Raw genomic sequence first — 26,165 nt, 5'->3', positions numbered from 1 at the left:
AATGGTTGAGGAAGTAAAAGTGACTGGGATCTTAGGAGGCAGTGATCACGCTATCCCTAAATTTTGGATAAAATGGGGAGGAAAACCTGAAAACTCAGACCTGAAGGTTAGATTTCAGGAAGGCAGATTTTAATGAACTCAGAAAGAGGTTAGGAAGAATCCAAAGGCCGGATGTTCTTAAGGACAGAAATGTCCAAGAAGGTTGGGAAACATTGCGAAATGAGATTCTCAAAGCACAATCCTTAACAATCACTAAAAGAAGGAAGAATGGGAAGCATTTAAAGAAACCAGGATGGATGAACACAGAACTTGCATGCATTAGAAACGAAGAAAAATATGTTTATCAAATGGAAAGAGGGGAGAATATCTAAAGAAGAATGCGGTCTACAGAAACTGTACGACAAGTGTCAGAAAAGCTAAAGCTAATAATGAATTGAGGCTTGCAACAGAGGCCAAAAGCAATAAAAAAGGATTTTGGGGGTATGTCAAAAGCAAAAGAAAAGTCAAAGATGCATTTGGATGATTACAAGATGAAAATGGTGAATTGGTTAAGAATGATGTTGAGAAGGCCGAAATTAAATTCGTATCTGTTTTCTCTCAGAAAGTAGATGGAACATCAATCTATCTTCATTGTGTTATTGAAATAAAAGAATCCAGGCTAACAAATGAATTGAAGTCTCAAGTTCCAGATGAATTGTTTCCTAGGATACTAAAGGAACAGCAGAGGTTATTGCTGAACCACTCGCCATAATCTTTGAAAATTCCTGGAGGACGGGAAGTCCCAGAAGATTGGAAAAGGGAAAATGTTGTCCCCATCTTCGAAAAAGGGAAGAAGGTGAATCCAGGAAACTACATGACTGTGAGTCTGACTTCTATACTGGGAAAGAACTTTGAACAAATTATTAAACAGCATGTATGCAAGTACTTGGATAAAAATGCAGAGCCAACATGGGTTTGTAACAATCATGTCATGCCAGACAAATCTAATTTCCTTCTATGACTGAATTACAGACTGTTAATCAGTGAAATGTGGTGGATATACCGGTAGTATATCTTGACTTTAGAAAAGCATTTGACAAAGTATCTCATACCCTACTTATTGAAAAAATGACCAAATATGGGATTGACAAGGCAACTGTTAGGTGGATTCACAGCTGGCTGAGTGATCACACTCCGAGTGGTCATAATGGCTGCACATCCAAGTGGAAGAATGTATCAAGTGGGGTGCCACAAGGCTCTGTCCTAGGCCCAGTGTTGTTCAACATTTCTTTAAATGATCTGGAGAATGGAATTGATGGGAAACTGATCAAATTTGCCAACAATGCAAAGCTAGAAGGGATAGCTAACACTAGGGAAGGGAGAGAGAGTATTCAAAAAGATCTAGAAAATCTTGAACAGTGGGCGGCGACTAATGGAAAAATTAAAGTACATACAGAATGGGAGGAATTGGGCTAAGCAGCAGCACATGTGAAAAAGACTTGGGTATACTAATGGATTATAGACTGAACATGAGTCAACAATGTGATGCAGCAGCTAAAAAGGCAAACACAATTCTGGGATGTATTAAGAGAAGCAAAGAATCGAGATCACATGAGGCAATTCTCCCCCTCTTCTCTTCCTTAGTCAGACCTCATCTGTAATACTGTGTCCAGGTCTGGGCACCCTACTTTAAAGAAGACACAGACAAACTGGAGCAAGTTCAGAGAAGAGTTACCAAGATGGTGAGCTGTCTGCAAATCATGTCCTATGAGGAACGGTTAAAGGATTTGGGAATGTTTAGCTTGCAAAATGCTGAGAGGAGACCTAACAGCTGTCTACAAATATCTAAAGGGCTGTCACGATGCAGAAAGATCATCCCTATTCTCATTTGCACAAGTAAAGACTAGAAGCAATGGGATGAAACCAAGAGGAGACACCGATTTAGATATTAGAAAAAACTTCAATGATCAATGAGTGGAACAAGTTCTCTTTCAATGGAAGTGTTCAATCAAAGGCTGGACAAATATCTGTCTGGGATGATTTAGTAAATCCTGCATTGACCAGATCACCCTGGAGGTCCCTTCCAACTCTATAATTTTATTATTCAGTGTGTCTTAGCTAGATAGAAAATTCTTGGATGGCTGAAAGCAGACTCTCCAATCCTCTGGTCCTGCGGCAAATTTTTGTCCTTAAAACAGAGGGTCACTTTGAAAGGTTAAATGCATGTATATTAGAACATTATATGACTTCCTATTCTCTAAATCCGTGTTCCCCACTTCCAGTCCTCAGGGACCGCCAACAGGTCATGTTTTCAGGATTTCCTCAGTGTTGCACAGGTGATGTTATTGTCGGTGCCTCAGACATTGCCAAAGGTGTTCTTACTATAGGATATCCTGAAAACATGACCTGTTGGTGGTCCATGAGGACTGGAGTTGGGGACCCCTGCTCTAAATAGTGGAGAACCCCTTAAAGCAGACCAGCACAATATGCGGCCCGGCAGAGAATTTCTAGGGGCCCATGGACTGTGATATAACTATGATGGCATGACTGTCCTTCAATTCGAAAAAAGTCCTTTTAGGTCCTGGAGTGGCAATGTAGCAGAATCTCTTATTTTGAGTCGTGTACATGTCATACTTAGGTCATTTGCTTTTTATACTAGACTAGAATAAACCAGACTGATGCTTTATTATGGATCAGAAGTCTAATGAATAACGAATGAACTACCTACCCAGAACTAAAGTTTGGTTCCGGGTAGGCAGTTTATTATTTAGACTTCTAATAAATAATGAACTACCTACCTGGAACCAAGCAAAAAAACAAAAAAAATCATCCAGTTTGCGAATTGCCAAAGGGGTGTCCTGACATTGGTGGCATTGGGTTGGATGTGGTGGTTGTAAAATAAACGCACATACTTACTGCAGCCCCCTCTCTGGTCTCTGTTTACATTGGCTGCAGTGGTGCCTTGGATTGTTTACTCATAAATAGTATAGAGAAGTGGCAGCATAGGTGGTGCAATGTTGCAGTAAAAAAAAAAATTATTTAATCCATAGGCCAAAATGTAGCTTTTTTTAATGTCTTGCCTTTTTCAAGCTTGGTTGACCCTTGGTTTACCCATGTGACTGCTGCAGCCAATGGGAGGCCAGTAGGGAAGTCATCGGTGACGTCCTGTAAACCTGTCTCTGGACTCTTACGTTAGAAGACCATGTGACAGGCTTACAGGACAGCACCAGACCTTCTAGCCGGTTGACTTCACAGGTCAGATGCCACAGTGCTGGACTGCTGAAATGGTGGTCCAGCACTGCTGTGAGTATTTTTCTTTTCTATAGTTTTGGGCAGGGGCAGTCCAAATTTTATATAAAAGAAATAACTTGGAAAACTCTTTCCAAGAATCAGCTGGGGAGGTAGTGAAAAAATTAAAACCAACCCTTAAGTGGTTTTCCAACTTTAAGAATGAGCTTCACAAGTTGGCAGTGGGCTACCCGCACACTGGGGGAAAAAGAATCACATCCGCGTGCATTTATCTGCTCTGCGGATGCTAATGCATCCCTATGGGCTCTGGAGCTGCAGATCCCCCGCACGGCTTTTATAATTAAAATCCACAGGTGAACATTGGGCCTTAGGGTATGTGTTTAGGGTTGTGTGTGCTACAGGAACCACAATATTATAGAGCTGCCTGTTACAAACCAAAGAAAACCAAATACCGCAAAAATGCTCACTATTTTAAAGAAGCCCAAGTTTGGTATTCAGAAGCTTAACTAGTAAAAGCACCAAAAGTTACCTAAAGAGGTTTCAGAATGTAGTTGTAACTCATGGCCAAAATGCCACAACAAAGTGAACTTTATAGGGGTTGTCTGAGTTTTTCAAAGCGAGTCCCCTATGCAGTAAAATAAAATCAGCTAATATCTATTGCCCACTCGTCCCCCGCCGCCGGGCCTGGTCTCTGCGCTGTTGTTGTTTACAGGCTGCACTCCGCCTAGGCCGTGTCATAAACCTATCTGCTGCAGCCAATGACAGCCCTGAGTGATCATTGCTAAGATCAATCATTGGCTGCAGCAGCTTGTTTGAAGACAGGCTCGAGCTGAAGACCAGAACCCACCCACAGGGGACGAGTGAGGAAAAAAGTGAGTATCAGCTGATTATTTTACAGCATGAGGGGCTCATTAGAAGCCAATTTATATAACACTGACATGTTTTTTGTTTTTTTTTAAACTCGTTTTATTGAACAGTTTGTATTTCGTACATTACATGAATAAACAACTTTGGTTACATCATAAGCTCTTGTGGTTCTGTAGTTACATTCAAATACGTTAGATTAACATATGCTAGTATTGGGTACATTGTGGCATCATATCAACACATGGTGTCAGCGGAGGGCCATAACTCCCCTATGATTTACCGGTTTGTTCTAGGTGTGGTTGCTCTCAGCAGGTTTTGGAAACGGTGTTGTGTGAATATTGTGCTTGTTGATCCGCACCATCTTTCCCACACTTTATCGAATTTGTCGTGGCATTTTCTATTTTTGTATACTATTTTTTCATATGGGAGAATAGCATTGATTATGTTCTGCCATTTTGAGAGTGTCGGGGGGCGTCTATCCATCCAACGCAAGGCTATTGCCTTGCGGGCGTAGAATAATGTCTTAGTGAGGAGTATTCTGTCGTGGTATTGCCACTGTTCCTCGTCTAGGATGCCCAGTAGACACACTGCAGGGTCTTGTGGTACTGGTATACCCATCAGTTGAGTTAGAAATTCTGTGACCTCTCCCCAGTATGTGTAAATATTAGGGCAGCTCCATATTAGGTGGTTGAAGTTTGCATTGGGGGCTCTGCATCTGTGACATTGGTTTGTAGGAATCCTCTTCATTTTATGCAGTCTGATTGGCGTCAGATAGCACTGATGCAGTATATATAGTTGTATCAGTTTGTTGTTTGCTGCTGGTGACACTGTGGTGTACGTGGACATCGCAGTCTCCCAGTCCTCACTGGTGAGGGCGGGGATAAGCTCTCTCCATCTCTCCACCACTGTCATTGTCATTTCGGGGATTTTGGATTGTAACAGGTGGGTGTATAACGCCGAAATCAGTCCTTTGGGCCCCTGGGTGCACAAAATACCTATTAGTGGGTACTGAGAGAAGGTTTGTCTGGGTTCTGGAAATTGTGCTGTCAAGGTGTGCCTAAGTTGTAGGTATCTATAGAAGGCCGTTCTTGGAATTTGGTATAGCTGTTGTAGTTGCTCAAATGAAACTAGCCCTTGGTCGGTGTATAGGTGTTGTAGAGTAGTAATTCCTAGATTTGTCCAGAATTGCTTATCTGGTAGGTTCACCAGGTGTGGTAGTGCTCTATCGTCCCATAGAGGGGTCTCCAGAGGGGTGCCATTTCGTTTGGTCAGTAGCTTACATGCCTGCCACACATTGGTTTTTCCAGGAGAATCCAAAGGGATGTCTCCGAGAGGATGAACATCAAGTGGTGCTCTGAGTTGGAGAGGGAAGAGCCCGACAGCCAGTGGCGGATATATCTGACCTGTCCCGCTAAATAATAGAGCTTAAAGTCTGGTAGTGCCATTCCTGCCATTTCTTTGGGTCGTTGTAGTGTGTCCATTCAGAGTTTGGCTCTGGTGTTCCCCCAGATAAATGATATTAGGGAGTTGGTTTTTGTAAAGAATTTCTGTGGTATTATTGTTTCTGCGTGCTCTAGGCAGTACAAATACTTGGGGAGTATTATCATTTTTATGAGATTTATTCTGCCTGCTACCGACAGTGGCACAGCGCTCCAGGATTTCAGTTTTAATTGTAGGGTTGTCAGTAGGGGGGTGATGTTTAGATCGAGACTCAGGGTTTGGTCCCTTGGAATTTTGGCCCTTAAGGTATTGAAATTGCGGGGTAACCTGTAGATTACAGAATACTTCCCCCGTCCGCCATCCCTCTGGTCTTAGAGGCATATATGCGGATTTCTGCCAATTTATACGCAGGCCTGAAAAATTTCCAAATTGGTCTATTAGGGTGATGGCTAATGGTAGGGTGTTCCTGGGGTCCGACATATACAATATTATGTCGTCTGCGTATAACCCTATCCTATCTTCTCTGGGTCCCACCTGGACACCTCTATACAAGGTGTGTTGTCGGATTCTCAGGGCCAGGGGTTCTATGGCAATTGCATACAGGAGGGGGGAAAGCGGGCAGCCCTGTTGGGTCCCCCTGTGCAGCAGGAAGGAGGCGGAGGTCAGGCCGTTCACCACTACCCTAGCCGTTGGTGCCTTGTATAAGATAGAGATCCATCTAACAAATGCATCCCCGAATCCAAATCTCCGTAGGGTCTTCATCAAGTATGGCCATTCGACCGAGTCGAATGCCTTGGCTGCGTCTAATGAGGCCAGGGCCCAGTCTGATCTCCACCCCACCTGCGTAAGCACCTGCGTTCTTCTAATATTATCTAACGTGGACATTCCAGGGATGAAACCTGTTTGGTCTGGGTGTATAATGTCTTTTATAGCTTGATTTAGGTGTGAAGCCAATATTTTAGTGAGGATTTTGTAGTCTGTGTTCAGTAATGAAATAGGCCTATACGAACTACAGTCCTCTGGGTTTTTTTCTGGTTTTAAGATGAGAACTATGGTGGCTTCTAACATTGATTCTGGGAGTTGCTTTTTATCAAATATATGTTCATATAGGGAGAGTAGGTGTGGTATAATTTCTTTTTTGTATTGTTGGTAGACTTCTATCGGTTGACCATCCGGTCCTGGGGTTTTGTTCTTTGCCATATCGGTTATTGCCTCCTCAATCTCCTCGGTTGTTATGCGGGAGGCTAGTAGGGACTCATGATCGTCTTGTAGTTCTGGGAATGTTATGTCCGTTAAGTAGAGTTCCAAGTCTTCAGGTGAGTAGTCAGTCCATGTTTGGTATAGATCGTTGTAATATTGTTGGAATCTATTCAAGATGTCTTTTGGGTCGTTTAGTGTTGTTCCTTGGTCTGATTTGACTCGTAGTACGGTCGGGGGTGCAGTTTCCTGCCGGGCCATCCAGGCTAATAGTTTACTGGATTGGTTTCCCAGTTCAAAAAAGGATTGTCGGGTGTAGAAAAGGTTCCTCTGTGCCTTTTCTTTTAAGTATATTAAGTAATTCCTGCCCGTCTGGAGCCATCTGTCTTTTTTGATGTCTGTTGGATCTGCGATGTATTCTCTCTCTTGCTGCTGGCATTGTTCTGCTAATAGCTCTCCTCGTGAGGTGGCCCTTTTTATAAAGGAGATTGAGGATCTGAAACATCCTCTGAGATAGGCCTTGAATGCCTCCCATACTAGCGTCTTATCTGAGTGTGCCTAATGTGCCTCATAATATATTTGTATTTGGTCTGGTATGCGGTCATTAGGGCCGAACAGCGAGAGCCAGAATAGGTGTATTTTGAGTCTTTTGTATAGTCAAACTTGGGTTTTTGAGGGCCATGCGGATTGGTGAGTGGTCCGAGATCCCGCGGGGGAGGAATTCTATAGAGTTGACTTTGGGGAATATTGCAGGGGATCCGAATATATAATCAATTCGGCTAAGCGCGTGGTTGTGGGCTGCGTGGCAGGTAAACTCCCGCGATTGCGGGTGAAATATGCGCCACAAGTCCAGCCACCCCGTCACCGATATAATAGATGCCAGTCGGGTCATGCCAGTGTTCCCTCCACCCCCCCCCCACCCCCCGAGCACCACTCCCGAGTCTGTCCGCAGAGGGATCCATCACCATATTCATATCTCCCATGCAGATAATAGTTGCGTCTGGTGAGAATGATGCGAATTGGATACCGTCCGCTAATATGGTTGTTGTTGCTGGTGGTGGGTTGTAACAGCATAAAAGAACATATGGGTCATTATTGATTTTAGCTCTTATAAATATATATCTACCCTCTGAGTCTCTTTTAATTTGCTCCACCTCCCATCTTAGTGACCTTCCTATTAGTATGGACACCCCTCTAGAGTAGGTTGTGTGACACGAATGAGCGGACTACTGAACCCATGGCTTCAACAGGACTTTTGTAGTTTCGGGTGTAAGGTGGGTCTCCTGCAGGCATAGTACATGTGGCCGCCAGGAGCGTATTAAGGAATTCATCGCTGACCGCTTTCTGGCTGATCCCATGCCCCTGACATTCCACGACACGAATATTACCTCCGCCATAGGCAAGGGCAGGTTAATTGAGTCCGGATAAATTTCTTTGTGGTTTTCTGCTCGACTGGAGTTCCCCCATGACACCCGGTTAAATTTTTATCATATGTCATGCAACTGTAATTCAGTACATTTCTATGAATCACAATAAACACTTGATGCATACCTTTCTTTAACATTGTGGTAATATCTTACCAACGTAAAACTTAAACAACTTGTTTTTAAACCAGAAAGTTAAATTTAAATGCTTTCTCTATTGAGATAGAAATCGTGGCAAACTATCATTAGGGGGAACCTACATAGTATAGCTTTAACTGTGGCTACACTTGTGGTATTGTTGTATTAGTGTTGTATTAGTAAAAGCCGGCCTTAGCCTGGTGGGTTTTATCTGGGTGGGCCCCCTTGGGGGGGATAGAGAGGAAAGGGAGGGGGGACAAGGATACATTGAGCCTGACGGAGGCACAGGCTGTTAGTATTTAAATCCTTATTGCTAGGACTCTGTTACTTGCATATACTATAGGAACTTTGAGTATACTTTTGCATATTTATCCAAGAGTCCCGTCACCTAGAGGAGGGAAAGAAAGTGGTTATATATACGTTACAGTCCTTCTGGTGGACGTCTGGTAGCCAGCCAGTCTTCTGCTTCAGATGGTGAAGTAAAGAAGCCGGTGCGTTCTCCATCCACTACTCGCAGTCGCGCCGGGTATGCCATGGAGTACGATATTTGCAGATCTCGTAGTCGCCGTTTGATTCCGAAAAACAACGCCCTCTGTTTCTGAAGGTCTGCTGAGAAGTCCGGGAATATGGATATTGCAGCGTTGTCATAGCGCAGGGGGCCTCCTTTTCTCGCAGCTTGTAGGATTATGTCCCTGTCGTGGAAATTGAGCAATTTCGCCAGCAAAGGTCTAGGTGGTGCCCCAGGTATGGGTGGTTTCATAGGCACTCTGTGGGCTCGTTCGATTACAAAGACTTGTGAGAGTCCTGCATTGGGGAAGAGTTCGCAGAGCCATTTTTCCATAAATTCTTCCGGTCTTTGCCCCTCGGTTCGCTCTGGTAGTCCCACTATGCGTAAGTTATTCCGTCTTGAGCGGTTTTCGAGATCATCCGCTTTTTGTCTCCAGTATTCAGCTTTTTGTGTAAGATCACATATCGCGACTGACATTGGGGAGACGGTGTCATCTAGTGTAGAGATTCTGTCTTCTGCATTTGTGACGCGTTCTCTCAAGTTTTGAAGGTCTTGCCTTAGTAGGCTTACGTCCATTTTTACTTCGTCAATTTTGCCCGTAAGAGTGGCTGTAGACGTCTGTATTGCGGTTAGAAGTTGCTCAGACAGTTGCTGTAATGTTGGGACTGTGCCTTCTGGTGGTCTTGGGCTGGCGTCTTTTGCCACTGAGGTTCCTGCTATGGCAGGTGTGGTGGGTTCAGGGCCCGGGGGCTTTACGGGGCTCTCCTCTGGCAAATGCTTTTAGTTTGTCGGCTGCATGGTTCTGTCTGGTAGGACCCATAGTGGTGTTTTTATGCACTGGTCAATGGGTACTCTGCTGTATAGGGGTTGCTGTGGCTGCACTTTGGTGTTGTTGTGGCCCCCGGAGTCTTCCTTAAGTCAGGGGTGTAGTGCTCACTTTATTGTGCACGTTCCTCTGTTCTTCTCCTTTTCTGGGGGGTGACTATTGGCTTTGCTGTGCCTTCTTTGTATCAGGGGCGAGTGATTATGTTCTTCTGGGGATGGCTGGTGTCTATAGATGTTTCCCTTGCCGGGTTCTGTGTGCTGCCTTGTGTATGTTTTCAGCTTCTCTCACTCTCTGCAGCGTCCCCCTTGGCCCCCCTGCGGTTGTGGCGGGAAGAAGCGCAGCTCCTGGTCTTAGGGCTATACTGAGGTGCCGACTCTGCCGCTATCCCTCCTGCCCCTCCGTTCGGCCGGTTCTGTCCCCGTGTTATTACTGCTGCTTCGGGAGCCTCTTCTATGCGCCCCCCGTGTCTCCTTTCTCCCCGCGGCTGGCGCTGCTTTAACGATGGTGGCGGCGGCGGTCGTGGCGTTGCGGGTCCGCCGCCGGTGTTACCTTGGCCGTGGGTGCTATATACGTTCCGCGGGCAGCTCGGTCTCCTCTCCCCCCACTGCTGGTGGTGTTTATCAGGTCCGGGAGCCCTCAGGATTTGTTCAGGATGGTGGTATCGGTCGGCTTAGGCAGGAGCTTCTCCTACATGTGGCCGGTCAGCTCGGCTGCTTCACACTGACATCTTTAACTACAGTAATTGGACCAGTAGTTCTTCTTATTTTTATGGGAATTTTTCCTCAGAAAATGACTAATAGTTAAATGAAGTTTTTTATTTGACATTTTTATTTTTTTTTTCTTCTAATTTTCCCCGTCCCTATGTATATATTTTTTTTTTTTTAAATCCTGAAGTCTTGCAGTTTTTACTATGACTACTAAGCCGCCTCATAGTCTGACACTTCCTCTCTTTCCTGCATAATGGCCTCTTATAACATAGACCATCTCAAGAAGACACACTCATAAATGTCAAGTGCTGTTTTTGTCTGAAACTCATGAGAATACTGTACAGGCAGGACTGGATTTAGACGTAGTGTGACCCTGGGCAAAATTAAACATGGGCCCCCATATTCTGAAATATCATATATTACGGTCAGTCAACACACTATTAGTCTGCTGTTTGAACCCCCCATTAGGTAGCTAACTGAATAGGCCTCTTCTCAGACCAGTGACGTCACGGTCATCTTACTTAGAGGAGCTCGGTCCCATTTACCAAAAAACATTGGTGCTCTACCAGGCACAGCCATTATTAAATGGGTGGCGCTGAACCTGGTTAGCACTCATCCGCGAGCAGCAGCCACTTAATACAATCGTGATAGATTTTTTTTGTGAGTTGTGGCATGTTGTGGCCCCAGTGCGTTCAATGTTAGTGTGAGGTCACAGACAAGACACTGTAGCCTTATCCTAAACCTTACAACCTCTGCTTACATACTGGATTTTTCTGCGGATTTAACCCTTTCCAATCCACTGTCTGACCTCTGAAGACATTATGATTTAAGGCTGTACCGCTCCGATGATGGAAGATATCCGTTGGGGTTCTCTTACTGTATATTGCCAGCCTCTCTGCTGTCGGAGCCTATCCAACGTGTCACCTCATGCAGTACTGGCTTTAGCCAGCATATAGCGCTGTTGCAGAACAGCAGAAAAAGACCTAGGAAAACCAGGATACAAATTGGATTGGAAAGGGTTAATGAAGGATCCGTGCTAACTCCACATCAAATCCGCATGAAATCTACATCCTAATGTGTCCTATTCGCTTCAATGGGAATTGACGCCATACAGATTTTTCAGCGCATGGACTTTAAATCCACATTGTGGAAAAAAGAACTGTCATGTCACTTCTTAATGCCGACTCTGCATTACGTTTACCTCACACAGATTAGACTCATTGATAAAATCCATGTCCAAATCTGCTGCAGAATGTACTGAAGATGCACAGATTTCTGCCACGGTGGATTTCCATTGAAATCTGCATGGAAGCTATCCAACATGAATGCCCCAGTGAAGATAGCCTTAGGGACAGGTCAGTCCCTGAGCCAGACCAGACTAAATAAATCTGCCCCCAGACCCGCCTGCTCTACTCTGTTTAGCTGGCTGCTACTCGTACCGGCTGATGAAACAACATACAGGCAGTCAGGCTGAGCTGCTGTTCTTGCCTTCAGATGCCCCAGTAGGGTCCGCTGAAAAGTGTCCTCTGCTTCTTGCACTTCAGACATCATAGTAATCCCCTTGTGTCCATACTGCATCCTGACACTGGCCTGGTGGGACACTTGACTGGGCTGGAGGCAGTAGACCTGGAGAGAGGCACAGTTGAGCTAGTAGGCAGTGTCTTCCTCTGCCACGCCACACCTGCCATCTACTGGGGTTTTCAACTCTGATAATACCTGATCCCTCACTTTAAAGGGGTTGTCCCGCGCCGAAACGGGGTTTTTTTTTTTTCAACAGCCCCCCCCGTTCGGCGCGAGACAACCCCGATGCAGGGGTTAAAAAAGCAAACCGCACAGTGCTTACCTGAATCCCCGCGCTCCGGTGACTTCTTACTTACCGGTTGAAGATGGCCGCCAGGATCTTCTCCCTCGGTGGACCGCAGCTCTTCTGTGCGGTCCATTGCCGATTCCAGCCTCCTGAAGATTTCCGGGCTATGTATCACTATGGGAGCTGCAGAGCACAATGCCACAAGCTGTGACAGTGTGCTCTGCCTGCACAATTCCCACAGAGAACAAAGCAAGGGCTTTGAAAAACCAGCAGAAGATATTGCCGATATGCCGGCAATCTCCTGCTTTGTTTACAGGTTGCCAAAGAGACCATCGGCTTGTCAGAAGCAAGCCAATGGTCTCTGTGGCAGGGAGAGCTAGCGCTTGGCTGTGAGAGGACAGCTAGATACTAGCTCTTACAGCAGAGATCAGAGAAAACCTCTGATTTCTGCTGTGTTAACCCTTTACATGCTGCAGTCTATGTGACTGCAGCATGTTAAGGGCTGTCACCATCGGACCCCCGGAATGTGATCAGGGGTCCTGATGGGTCCCTGTGGAAAAAAAAAAAATTTTTAAATAAAAAAAAGGTTAAAAATTATTAAAAAAATAATAAAAACACTTGTCTCCCTTTACTTTGTAAAAAATCAAAAATACAATCACACGTGGTATCCATGCGTCGTAATGACCCAGAGAAGGAAGTTAATACATTATTTAACCCCTTAATGACATGGCCCCTTTTTTTCTTTTTTCCCCATTTCTCTTTTTCCTCTCCCGTTTAAAAAATCACAACTTGTCCCGCAAAAAACAAGCCCTTATATGGCCATGTCAATGGAAAAATGAAAAAGTTATGGCTCTTGAGACGGAACTGCAAAATTAGTTGAAATTCAATGATTAGACCATTTAAAAAAACCTGCCCTGGTGGGCACGACAGGGTGGTAGGAAACCCGCCACTCAAGGGGTTAAAGGCTGTGCAGCATCTGAATAGTAGTCACCATACCGCCCAACATTGCAATCACAGAAAGAGGGACAACTCTGCAACTTTAACCTCAAACTACACCCCTAATCCCTCCCAGTACCCTTAACGCCTCCTTCTAGTAATAGTGCACCTTGGTGACCCCCTCACACTAATAGTGCTCTTTAGTGACTCACATTAATACTGCTCCCTAGTGCCGCACCACAGTAACCACCTTGCTGAGCAAGCAGAGGAGCGTGCCTTCACCACCGCTTTAAGTTTGCTGCTCAGTGAGGTCTACTTTTGGCATTCGGGTGACAGTAGCCAGAAGTTGGTAGTTAAAAGATTAGGGGCACATTGAGTTACGGGTCAGCTCTACATCCTGCGATTGGTGGCAACTCATTAATGAGTTGGTCTACACTACACTCTACACTGCAGGGGATCACACGGTGAATGGTGGAATCGGGAGCAGCAATAAGGCACCCAAAATCCAGGATGGGTGGGAGGCATGGATACCATAATGAGCAGCAATCATTTCATCTATGGCAGTTGGTTTATAACAACCAGTGATACAACCACATTGTCACCGTAGTTCAGTGACATGGACACGGGTATAGTCCCAACACCAGACTAGCTTTGTCTATCCTACTTGTGACATTCCACAACACAATATCAGCCTGTTACATAATCTGTAAAAATGTCAATTATAACCAGTGGTGGAATTCCAAACCCCAGCAATGCATGTGAAATGGCATATAAAGTGATTTTGTCATTAAAACAAAACCACATCCCCAAACTCCTGGCTTCATGGTGGCCGGGATATGAGCGATGATGCCAGGGGCACTGATTGTGATGCTATGGCTTCTGGCTGCAGCGGTCACATGCTTCTACGCAGCCCGTCTACCTGGAAGTTGCCGCTGATGCCATTTGTGTCTCGGGCCCCAGGAGAGGTCAGTATAGCTTCCTTTGTTATTTTAGGCAGGGCCCAGTCAGGGCAAAATTCTTTATTGGAAGTGAATGGTCACAGCTTTTATTGGAAAAGTATTCTTACAAAACCGAGAAAACACAGAAAGTACATCAAACTTTCTGTGTCGCAGAGTCCTTGGCAGTATTATAACCACCGCAGTAGATCTCCAGAGTTATCAATACAGGCATATAAGTGTTGAGGTGCCTGCAAAGCACTACCTGCCAACCTCACCTGCTGCAGACGCACAGACCCGGACTAAACCCCATCCAGTCACTAAAATCATTGTAATAAAACTCGCTTCTCAGGCTCCACCCCTTAAAGAAGACCAAGAACTTCTGAACCATTTGTCAAATAATTAGAATGATGAGATCATTATTACTGTCAAGGACCTACAACAGTATGCAGACTCCTTTAGGGCCTATTCACATGAACGCATTTACATGTGCACTACGCATTGAAAAGAACCCATTGATTTCAATGGATTCGATCACATGAGCGTATTTTGTGCGTGTGTTTCATTTGTGCAAAAAATATGCAGCATGTTCTCTTTTCGTTCATAATGCGCACAAAACTAGGGTAATAGTGTGCAAAAGCTACTGTAAAACAGACGCATGCAAAAACACAATGCCCACTGCGTAATTGTACTTATGCCTGTGTGAAGTCGGCCTAAGGTTGCATACCCCTCCACACCTGCATAGGAAATTCCAACCCGTCCACCAACCCAAAATTTAAAATATCTTATTCCCCATCCTCGCAGTGTACACTCCCCCTTCTCCAACAACCTGCCATTCAGCTGTACAAACTTGGCCACAGCTTTGTTCCCATTTCCTGACATACCTAGAAATGGCACCCCACCATTTTAGGCGTTTGAATGAGCTCTGACCAGAAAATAATCTGGGATGAACAAAAACATTAAATTTCATGCCTGATGCTTTTTTATGAAATTGTGCATAGGGTAATTCCCCAAACCCTTACCCCTGCATGGAGCACAAATATATAAGGGGCATCCCAATACCTAAATCTATCCTGAAATTGAAATCTCACCTGGTCCCATGTCATCCCTACAAAACTAAACCCATGCACCTCTGCAACCTCCCTCCCTGAACCCAAATATCTGCCATGGGGACGCACATCAGCCCTCCTTTCCACCCAAGCGACTTAGCGTCTAACAGAGAAAACAGTCCTACAAAGATTCCGCAAGTACTTCCTAACAGTCACATAGCCATTATCGCCCTAAGGCTGCCTGTCCACAGCCGTGAGTACGCGTTAGTCCCTGCAGGCGCTCGGGTCCCGCGGTGAGAATTCTCGCCGCCGAATCCGACCCGCTGGTCTGCAGGCGGCCTTAGGCACATCCTGAAAGGCACTATCAATGCTGAGCAGTATATAGAGGTTTTAGAACAACATATGCCCCCATCCAGGCAACATCTCTTTCAGGGAAGGCCTTGCAAATTACAGCAAGACAATGCTAAATGGTATTATTGTATCTTGACGCCACCAGGAAGAACTCAAGTGGCGTCCAGATTGACATGGGGTTGACGCCCCCTGTACCTGATTGGCTGCAGAGCTGGATGGGCTGCAGGTCCTGGGAGCCCAGTAAGCTCATGCTGCAGCTGCAATCCAGGGAGCCCTTCACCTCCGTTCCTTCCCGAGGCGCTTGGCTGCACACCCAGCACAGCTCTGGAGGCAGAGAGTAGTGTGCTGTGATTTCTGACAGTAATGGAGGCTTAGTCTAAGGGTAAGTGTAACAGTTAGCCTTACTTTTATAATATAAGGCTAACTGTTAGACTCACCCTAACCCTCGATCCCTGCCACAAATTGCTGCATGGTGCTCTTCCCGCTCACCCTGCAGCAGCACTGTAGTGTCCCGCTGCTGCTCCCCCTGTGGGCAAAGCAGGCAGGAGTACTGTCATTCGCGTCGCCGCTGGTGCCCCCAGGTCCCACTCTTGCTGCATCGGCACATTTGCCTCCCGCTTCCGCTTCCCTTGCGGCCCAAGCAGGCGGGAGCGCTGTCAGTGGTGTCCCCGCTGATGTTCCGCACTGTTGGCCCCGCTTCGGCTCCCCCTGCGGCCAAAGCAGGCGGGAGCGCTGTCACTGCCATCCCCAGGTCCCACTCCTCCTGCAGCAGCACTGTTGTGTCCCGCTTCGGATCCCCCGCGCTGTTACTGGCGTCTCCGGCTCTTACCTCCTTCCAGGACCTTTGCTTCTTGAGCCATTCGGGAGCTAGGGGTGTGAGAGGGACATTACTCCTGTCAAACCCCTAGCTTCCAGTGCCATCAAGATACAATACCATGCTAAACCACATACTGCATCCATCACAGCAGCAGACGATTCTGAGTACTGCATACAGAAGGGAGGACAGAATGTGGTTGTAAATGGATCTGGATAAGTTGAGGGCAGGAAAGAGGCAAATGAGGGTTAACACTAATAAATATAAGTTTCTGCACATTGTCAAGGAAATACATGTCACCATTTCACACTAAATGGGAAACCACTGGGTAATACTGACATGGAAAACACTGACTTGGGGTTTTTAGTTAACTGTAAGCTTAACTAGAGCAACCAGTGTCAGGCAGCTGCTGCCAAGGCAAATAGGATTATGGGGGGCATCAGAAGAGGGCTAGGGACACATGATGAGAACATTGTTCTTCCTCTTTACAAGTCACTGGTCAGATCATACACGTAATATTGTAGACAGTTTTGAGCACCGGTACTCAAGGAGTGAATGTGCATGACTGAACAATTTGCGAATGCAATGCCAAACAAAATTGTGACTGATTTATCTACTTGTATAAACAGGCTGCATGACTGAACTCTGTCATCGTTCATTCATGCAAATGATTTAATGGTCTGTGTAACAGGAGCCTTAGTTTGCACCATCTGTAATAATGTATCTAAAAATTTCAACTTTTGGTGCTCTGTGTCAGTTAAGCCACATCGCTTTCCTGCGAAACCACATCACTTTTCTGATGAGCCACACCCCATTGTTTATCAAGGTGTAAGGCCGGGCTCATACAACCAGGTCTGCCATTGTGCCGCGCATAAGAATGCTGGAAGTACGCAATGACATGTGTACCAGCCGCCAATCCCCATGTACTTTCTGCATGTGTATGTATGCCAAGATAGAACATGCCACAATTTTTTTTCGGCAACTGATTCTTTGCCATTGCTGCCATTTTAACATTGTAGAATTATTACCAAGTGTGTACGTGGACATAAATGCGCGTCATGTATCAGTGGTATTTTGCTGCTTGTTGTTGCTGTTTGGTTTCCCCTTAACATGTTCTTTCTTGTGTGCAGGTCTAAGTCTGGATCCTCAAACTCCCCACAAACGTTTCCCCAACCTGCATTAAATATGAAGGTATGTATCACATCCTCTCTCTGACAGTATCACACTCTGTGTACAGTGATTTTGCTTAATGTGAACTTTAGGCCGCCTGCACACGGGCGGAAATCCCGCGGCGGGATTCCCGCCACTGAAAGCCTGCATAGGAGTGCATTACAATACGCACTCCTATGCAGACGGCCGCGGTTTGGCCGCGCGAAATCTCGCACGGCAAACAAACCGCGGCACGTCCTATTTTTGTGCGGGGCTCGCAGAGCCTCGCACAGAAACGTCACTCACCCGGCCGCCGGCTCCGCTCTGCACATGCGCCGGCTGCCCGGCAGCCGGCACATGAAAGAGTCGGGGCCGCCGGGCGCGGGTGAGTACGCGCTCGTCTCTGCAGGCGCTCGGGTCAGGTCCCGCGGCTAGAATTCTCGCCGCCGGATCCGACACGCTCGTCTGCAGGCGGCCTTAATGTTGAGCGCACAAAGCAAAAGTTTATATAAAATAATTAGGCTGGGGTCACACGAGATCAAAATTGCATGGAAAGAGCCAATAGAAGGAAAGGAAAATAGAAACCAGGAAACTGGTGCATGAGATATGCTGTCAACCCAGCGATGCGCCATTCCACACCCTGGTAAAAAGCAGTGTTTTACCATATGTTCGTGGGATACTGGCCATTAGTAACACAAAATTTATTTTGAATTTTTAAACAAAGATCTATAAAAAGTAAAGTACAGAAATGTTGTAGAATGTTCACTTGTAATAGTTGAAATATATACTGTTAACGTGATAGTGACCATTCCATAGACTCTTTACGCCCTGCTTTAGTGGGCTTCAATCCCCAGGGCCATAAAAAACACGCTCGCTCTGGGGATTAAAGCCACGTGGGCTGTGGACGTGACAGCTCCATACTGCCGGCGGTGGCCGACAGCCTGGAGCTGTCATTCGGGGCCGCGGGAAGCCCCTCGGATACTGCTGAGCGCGTAAAAGTGTAAAAAAAAAGGTTAATAAAAGTTAAAGATTCGGCTCCCCTCATGGATCGCCTTCTGCGCATGAGCGCCATATGTCATATGTCAGGCGCATGCACAGAAGGGCTCGTGGCCTGGGAAATTTAAAATCTCTCTGTTCCCGGCTAGCATGAGTAGCCAAGAGCAGGAAGATGTCACCAGGAACTGCTGTATGCAGTTCCCAGTCACATGATAACTGTTATCCAATGGATAATGGCTAGAGATGAGCGAGCACCAAAATGCTCGGTTGCTCGTTACTCGGGACGAAATTTTCGCAATGCTCGAGGGTTCGTTTCGAGTAACGAACCCCATTGAAGTTAATGGGCGACCCGAGCATTTTTGTATATCGCCGATGCTCGCTAAGGTTTTTGTTTGTGAAAATCTGGGCAATTCTACAAAGTGATGGGAACGACACAGCAACGGATAGGGCAGGCGAGGGGCTACATGGTGGGCTGCATCTCAAGTTCCCAGGTCCCACTATTAAGCCACAATAGCGGCAAGAGTGCCCCCCCCCCCCCGCGTAAAGATCGTTCTCCTCTGCCATAGCTGTAACAGCTGTGGCAGAGAAGAACGATGTTTGCCCATTGAATTCAATGGAGCCAGCAATACAGCAGGTTCCACTGAAAGCAATGGGCTGCCGGCGATCGCAGGATGAATTGTCGGGAAGGGGTTAAATATATAACCCCTTCCCTGCAATTCATCCAGAAATGTGTTACAATAAAAATATATACCGGCGTATAAGGCGACGGGGCGTATAAGACGACCCCCCAACTGTCACCTTATACGCCGGCAATACAGTGGAGCAAAGAATAAAAATCATTACTTACTTCTTCTGACGTTCTGCGGCGCTCCTGCAGGCTGTTGCTCCCTGCTGGTCCACGGCAGAGTATTGCTTTCTGGACGCAGGGCTTGAAATCCCCGCCTCCAGAAACACAGCCAATCACAGCCATTCAATGACATCATTGTCATTGGCTGTGATTGGCTGAAGGCACGTGTGTTTCTGGAGGCGGGGATTTAAAGCCCTTCGTAGAGAAATCAATGCTCTGCCGGGAACCAGGAGGGAGCAACAGCCTGCAGGAGCGCCGCAGAACGTCAGAAGAAGTAAGTAATGATTTTTATTCTTTGCTCCACTGTATTGCCGGCGTATAAGGTGACAGTTGGGGGGTCGTCTTATACGCCCCGTCGCCTTATACGCCGGTATATATTTTTATTGTAACACATTTCTGGATGAATTGCAGGGAAGGGGTTATATATTTAACCCCTTCCCGACAATTCATCCTGCGATTGCCGGCAGCCCATTGCTTTCAGTGGAACCTGCTGTATTGCTGGCTCCATTGAATTCAATGGGCAAACATCGTTCTTCTCTGCCACAGCTGTTACAGCTGTGGCAGAGAAGAAGGATTTGTCTTTTATATGTTCTCAATGGGGTCGGCGCTGCTGCCGCCGGCCCCATTGAGCGCATATAGAGAAGATTTATGGCCTTAAGAAGGACCGTTGGGGTTCTTGAAACCTAAAATCACTCCTAACACTCTCCCTATAGCAGCTCCAACATGATAGCACTTTCCCTGAACTAATGTCAGAATGCATCTGTGGCGAGCCGCGGGAGGGGCAGATTTCAATACTTGGGTGACACCTAATCTCGCCAGCCACTCACTGCAGGGGGGTGATATAGGGCTTGAACTTTGCAGGGGGAAGTTGTAATGCCTTCCCTGTCTTTCTATTGGCCAGAAAAGCGCGCAAATTTCTCAGGGAAGAAAGTGAAAGTAACTCGAACATCACGTGGTACTCGTCACGAGTAACGAGCATCTCGAACACGCTAATACTCGAACGAGTATCAAGCTTGGACGAGTATGCTCGCTCATCTCTAATAATGGTGATCATTTAAGGTTAAAAAAAATAAAAATTAAAAAGTCTATAAAGTTCGTCTCCCCTCGCGGATCATATCCATGAGGGGAGATGAAATTACGTAACTAAGGACCTCCGAATATATCCACGGACCTTACCACTGCTTCTGCGCTTTCGCCTGTCGTGAAAATGGTGGACACATGCGCAAAAACCACTAAACGTAGCCGAGAGCCTGAAGATCTCACGTAGGTCTGCGGTTATTGCTTACGTGATCGCCGTTATCCAATGGATTACGGCGATCATATGGAGGTTAAAAAAAAGCCAACACTTCACCTCCAGTCATGGATCCGAACCGTGAGAGGACGTGAAATAACTTTCCTAAGGCCTGCGGCATGTCCTCCAATGGGATCCCTATCCGCGGTCCTTTCCTCAGCTTCGGCGCATGTGCCCATCGCCAAAATGGAGGATGTAAGCGCAGAAGCTGGGGAGGAACCAGTAAATTTAAGATCTCCTTGCTGCTGGCTGCTAAAGGTAGCCGAGAGCCTATAGCAGTGACCGAGGGCTGCGGTGAGCGGTCACAGGATCGCCTTTATCTAATGAATTATGGCGATCAGGTAAAGGTTAAAAATAGTTGAAGTTTAATGCTCCTTTCCGTTTGGGCCCCATTGTGCATACAGACATAAGATTATGGCCACAATGGGTGTTTTTCTGAACATGGGACAAACAGGGGTATCTATTTTGGTGTGAAAGTTTTCATTCATATGTGTGCTGTACAAAAATAACTGTTTTTAAAATGACACAATTGCCAAAAAAGTACTGCTGCCCGGGTCAGTGGTCGATGCGTCACAAGTGACACGTCGCCCACTGATTGGCCTGGCCGCATCTAACCTCTGGCGTCCTCAGAGAGTCGACCGCAAGTACGCATGCGTCCCCCTCCCCGGCGAGCTTGCGCACTGGCAATTGACTCTCCGAGGATGTCAAAGGTTAGACGCTACCAGGTCTGCGTCAGCATGCAGGAGCTGACAAGAGATGACCCCTCGTGGCAGGTAAACAAGGGAGGGAACAAATATAACGAGATTAGGTAAGTTTACTTAGTTTTTTTTAACTGTTTTCTTTCAATGGGTTAGAATGTACAGGGTTGCAGGGCACAGCTAAAAAAGGGGTTTTGCTGACAGAATCCTTTTTAAGGGTATAGTTTTTATAATGGGGTCATTTGTGGGGGTATCTATCATGCTGACAACCATGAGCCTTTGCAATCTAGGCTTGGTGTAGGAAAACATAATGTTCCTCAAAATGTAAAAACAGTGTGCAACAAATTTTTAAAAAATTTTCATAAACAAAAGTTTTTGTAAAAAGCATGCTCATTACACTAGTAAACCTGAATAACAGCTAGCACATCTCATTTTCAATTTATTGAACCCCTTAGTGACCAAGCTTTTTTTTCGTTCTAAAAAATCGTAGTTCCTTTATTTATCCATGTAGGTGTATGAGGGCTCCCATTGGGGCTTCCCTTGACCAATGTGCGGTCCTTCCACAATGACATTGCGGAAAGGTCGTGGATTCCACATCATTGCTAGGCGATAACGCTGGAAAAGCAGAGGTTTAAAAAAAATCGGTACTGCACGTGTCTGACGGCAAGTCGTGCGGACCATCCGCAGTGCAGATGAAGATACAGAAAAGGCAGATACGCGTGGATTCCGGCTGGACACAGGGTCGGATTCTGCTGCAAGCTCCTGCATGCAGAATCTGACCCAGTCGTGTGCAACTGGCCTGACACTGGGCAGTGAGGAGGGAGCCGGTTTAACAAGCTTACTATCTTTCTGCAGAGGGGGGAGGCTCCTGCTGCAGTAGTTGACAAAGGTTGGGAGAAAAAATACTGTTTGGTATTTTTTTTTCTTTTCCAGAAACCACACCACTATTGTTCATGCATGGAGCTAAGTAATACAATTCTTCTTTGCCAGTAGTTGGTGATAAAGGGAGTTTTCTACATATGGATTTATACAGCTAGTATTGAGTTCCTGTATAAATTCCCATCCAGCTCTCCCTTGTGCTGCCTGAAGCCATCCAAAATTGGGTTAAGTGCCAATGAGTCATTTTTAAGGTGACTATGTACAGTTAGCCCCCCCCCCCCCCCCCTGCTGCAGCCAGTTTTAACCTTCCTTTCTCGTCTGTATCATTGGGGGCCACTGCCTAGACCATGGGATATAGCCACTGCCCTAGGAGGCGACACTAAGCAGAAAGTGTTAGCTCCTCCCACCGGTTATATTCCCCCTGCAGGCACTCAGCTAATCAGTCTTTAGGTTAGTGTCTGCAAGGAGGCAGACGCGGATACTCGCGGGAATCCGGGGAGTCGGGGCTTTTCCCTGGCTTTTTTGTCCTCCCGGGAGAGACGCAAGCAGAGGGTGTCTCCACCACTTCTGCGGCGTCTCACCCAGAGAAGAAAAAGGGGCCCGACCCTGCAATGTGCATTGGCGTCGGTAACCCGCCAGCTATAGAGCTCCCCCTCCCTGAAGTGGCGCACTGGGTCCAGTGACGCATAGGGGAAGCCCTGCTGGAATCGCCGACGTAGTGGCCAGGCTACCGATGCGGCTCCCCCTCCCCTGACAGGCACGATACCTTAAGAGGCCGGACGGCAGCGGCAGCAGACGGTGGAACAGGGTCCCCCCAGCAGCAGGCATGCAGGCACGGCATTCCGGCAGAGCGGGACATCGCTGGGCAGGACGCCGCCGGGCGCGGCGTCGGCGCGAGGCCGGTAACGCCTCTTCCGCATCAGACAGACGTCTCGGCGTAATGCCGAGGCATCGACCAGGCAATACACCGCTGGGCGCGGCGCCCCGGGGGGCGGGGCGCCGTCGCGAGGCCGGGAAACGTCACTTCCGGGTCGCGGGCTGACTTCCGGGGCAAGCCATGCCCCCCTCCGGCCGCGGTGAACTGAAAAGGGGGGCCAGGCAGCACAATGGCTGCTCGCAACAGCAGGACAGGTGCCTTCCCGTCCCTGCTGAGTCCAGCACTGTGCGCAGTGTTCTGCAGTGCACGGCAGCCTTCCCTGACAGGGTCTTGCAAGCAGACCCATTGCCGCAGAAGTAGCACCCGGACAGCAGCAGCACCTGCCGTAACGGGCACCAGCCGCGACAGCATCACCCGCAGTACTGACCAGACGCCTGCCAGACCACCAGCACCATCTCTTCCGTGTGGTGGACCCACGTCGACGCCTGACGGTCTTAGGCTTCGGGATCAGCCCTGCCAAGGCAGCACTTCGCGGTGTTCCCCTCTCCCACCCTCCATCCCCCCTGCAGGCACCCCTGCGGCAGTACGAGGAGGTCCCTCATTTCCTGAGGTTTCCCTTTTCCGCCATGTCTGACCCCAGATCAGAGGGTTCCAGCCCAGCTAAGGGGAGGGTGAGGTATTACGCATGCACCGCATGCAACATTAAGTTTGCCTGCGGTCAGATGGACCCCCGCTGCGTAAAGTGTACCACAGCACGCCCAGTTCCAGGGACCCCGGTGCCCCCCGCCGCCCCTGTGGAACCGGGGGCCGAACCCGAATGGGCTAGGTCCTTGGCCGCCGCCGTTTCTGGCTTGGCCACTTCTACGGCGGCAATTTTACGCCGGTTAGAATCCAGCTCTGAAGTTTCCTCTTCGGAATATGCGCGCGGGAGGGCACGCTAAAGCAGGAGGTCCCGCAGCAACGAAGACACCTCCCGTAAGTCTCGCCATTCCAGATCTAAGCCCTCCAGGTCCAGGCGGTCCAGGGACTCTCGGGGTTCCCATGGTTCCAGGGAGTCCGTCCGGACATAGCACCAGTCCAGACATTCTTCTCGGTCCCGGTACTCAGCAAGACCGGCCTGAACCCGCCCAGACTCCCCCCCCGGGCATCATGCTCCCGGGCTTCACAGGACACGGTCCAAACAGTGGGCGAGAGTAGTGGGTCAGAAGATGGTGAACGGTCAGCAGCATCCTCCCTTTCTGATCTGGATGACGAACAGGTGTCGCGATTTCTGACCCTAATGGACAGTCTAGTAATAGCTGTAAGAGAGATTCTCAAAGTGATGGAAGAACCGGCAGAAGCAATTCCGTCCACGGTGTCGTTTAAATGCCAGAAAAGGCCACGGCAGGCTTTCCCGGACCATCAGGATTTCACGGATGTCATTAGCAAGGAGTGGCAGAATCCTGATAAAAAGTTTAGGCAACCCGGAAAGACTTGGGAGGTTACATACCCCTTCTCAGGGAATCTGATAAAAAAGTGGTCAGGCCCCCCCGGCGGTGGACCCACCGGTGTCGCAACTAGCAAGAGGCACGGCTCTACCAACAGCTGAGGTGGCAACATTGACAAATCCTCAGGACAGAAAACTCGACACATTAGCTAAAGCAGTGTTTCAGTCTGCAGGCACCGCCCTGCAGCCGATTTTTGCGGGCGCGTGGGTAAGCAAAGCCGAAGGAGCCTGGGCCAAACAACTGCACAAGGACATCTTGGCAGGCGCTCCACCTAGTGAGCTGCTGGAAGCGACAGACAATATTATACAGGAGAACAAATTTGTGTGTGCGGCAGAACTGGATGCAGCAAAATTCGTGGCTCGATCATCCGCCGCGTCTGTCGCAGCAAGGCGAACCCTTTGGCTAAAAAGCTGGTCGGCCGATTCAGCATCAAAAATGGTCCTGACAAAATTACCCTTCGAGGGTAACAGCCTCTTTGGGGCCAAATTAGACGATTTGATAAAGGATGGCACAGGCGGCAAGAGCACGTCCTTACCGCAGATATCACCAAGAAAAGAAAAAGCTCCGCTAAAGAAAAAACGTTTTTTCTGTCCTTTCGCCGCTTTTCGTCCCGCCCCGGCTCAGGGCAGTGGTCCCAATCTAGGAGGACCCCGACTGACCCAGGAAAGGGTCCAACCTTCAAGTCGAAACAGGCATGGAGACCCTCCCCGGCCGGGAACTTCAAGGCCTTCCGGGTCGAAAAATGCAGCATGAGTTCTCTCCCCCACCCAGTGTCACCCGGGTGGTGGGCAGGCTCTCCCGATTTCGGGAGATATGGTGGAGTCGAGTGAGCGACGCCTGGGTGCGGGATGTTGTGGCCTTCGGGTACACGATCGAGTTCACGACGCTACCACAAGACTCGTTCTGCAGGTCCAGGGTGCCAGCCACCCCGGAGGGAATAGCCAATCTACGATTAGCAGTGGAGAACCTTCTGGCACAGTGGGTAGTAAAACCAGTGCCAGCGGGGCAAGAGGAACAAGGTTTCTATTCAAATCTCTTCCTAGTACCCAAGAAAGACGGGAGGGTCAGACCGGTACTAGACTTGAGGCGATTAAATCGGTTTGTCAAAACAAGGCATTTCCGGATGGAGTCGGATCAAATCCGTGATAACCTCCATGGAGCCGGGGGAATTTTTGTCTTCAGTAGACATCAAAGACGCATACCTCCATATTCCCATTCGGGAAACGCACCAGAAATTCCTGCGTTTCTAGACGCAAGGGAGACCTTTTCAGTTCGCGGCACTGCCGTTCGGCCTCTCAGCCTCGCCGAGGGTATTTACGAAAATCCTGGCAGCAGTGATGGCTCTCCTCCACTCAAAGGGTATAGTGGCCATACCATATCTGGACGATGTCCTAATAAAAGCACCATCACGGGACAGCAATATCAGGAATTTGCGCATCACGGTGGAAACATTGGAAGAATTTGGCTGGATAATAAACCACGACAAATCGTGCCTAGTACCAGCACATCAGCTAGAATTTTTAGGCATGGTGTTCGACACCAGTCAACACCGCGTTCTACTACCCCAAACAAAGGTAGACAAACTTCTACACGGTGTACGGTCCCTGATGCAGAAAGGATCCCGGTCCATCAGGTACTGCATGAGTATTCTGGGCCAGATGGTAGCAGCATTTGAGGCAGTACCCTTTGCCCAGTTCAGATCGAGGGCTCTTCA

General features: G+C 47.8%; 1 protein-coding gene across 3 annotated transcripts in view; it reads left to right on the top strand.

Annotated features, from left to right (window-relative positions):
- The window catches only part of ARID4B (AT-rich interaction domain 4B), a 258,458-nt gene that overhangs the window by 102,056 nt on the left and 130,237 nt on the right, over nucleotides 1–26,165 (top strand). For all 3 annotated transcript variants that reach the window (XM_066596005.1, XM_066596006.1, XM_066596004.1), the window contains exon 2: nucleotides 17,358–17,418. In XM_066596005.1, coding sequence (XP_066452102.1) covers nucleotides 17,413–17,418 — 6 coding nt within the window. In that variant the 5' untranslated portion in view covers nucleotides 17,358–17,412. The remainder of the gene's footprint in view (nucleotides 1–17,357; nucleotides 17,419–26,165) is intronic.

Source organism: Eleutherodactylus coqui, chromosome 3 (assembly GCF_035609145.1).
Source record: "Eleutherodactylus coqui strain aEleCoq1 chromosome 3, aEleCoq1.hap1, whole genome shotgun sequence".
NCBI lineage: Eukaryota > Metazoa > Chordata > Amphibia > Anura > Eleutherodactylidae > Eleutherodactylus > Eleutherodactylus coqui.
Note: the sequence above shows the minus strand (reverse complement) of the source record. Positions and strands in the feature narration are given on the sequence as shown.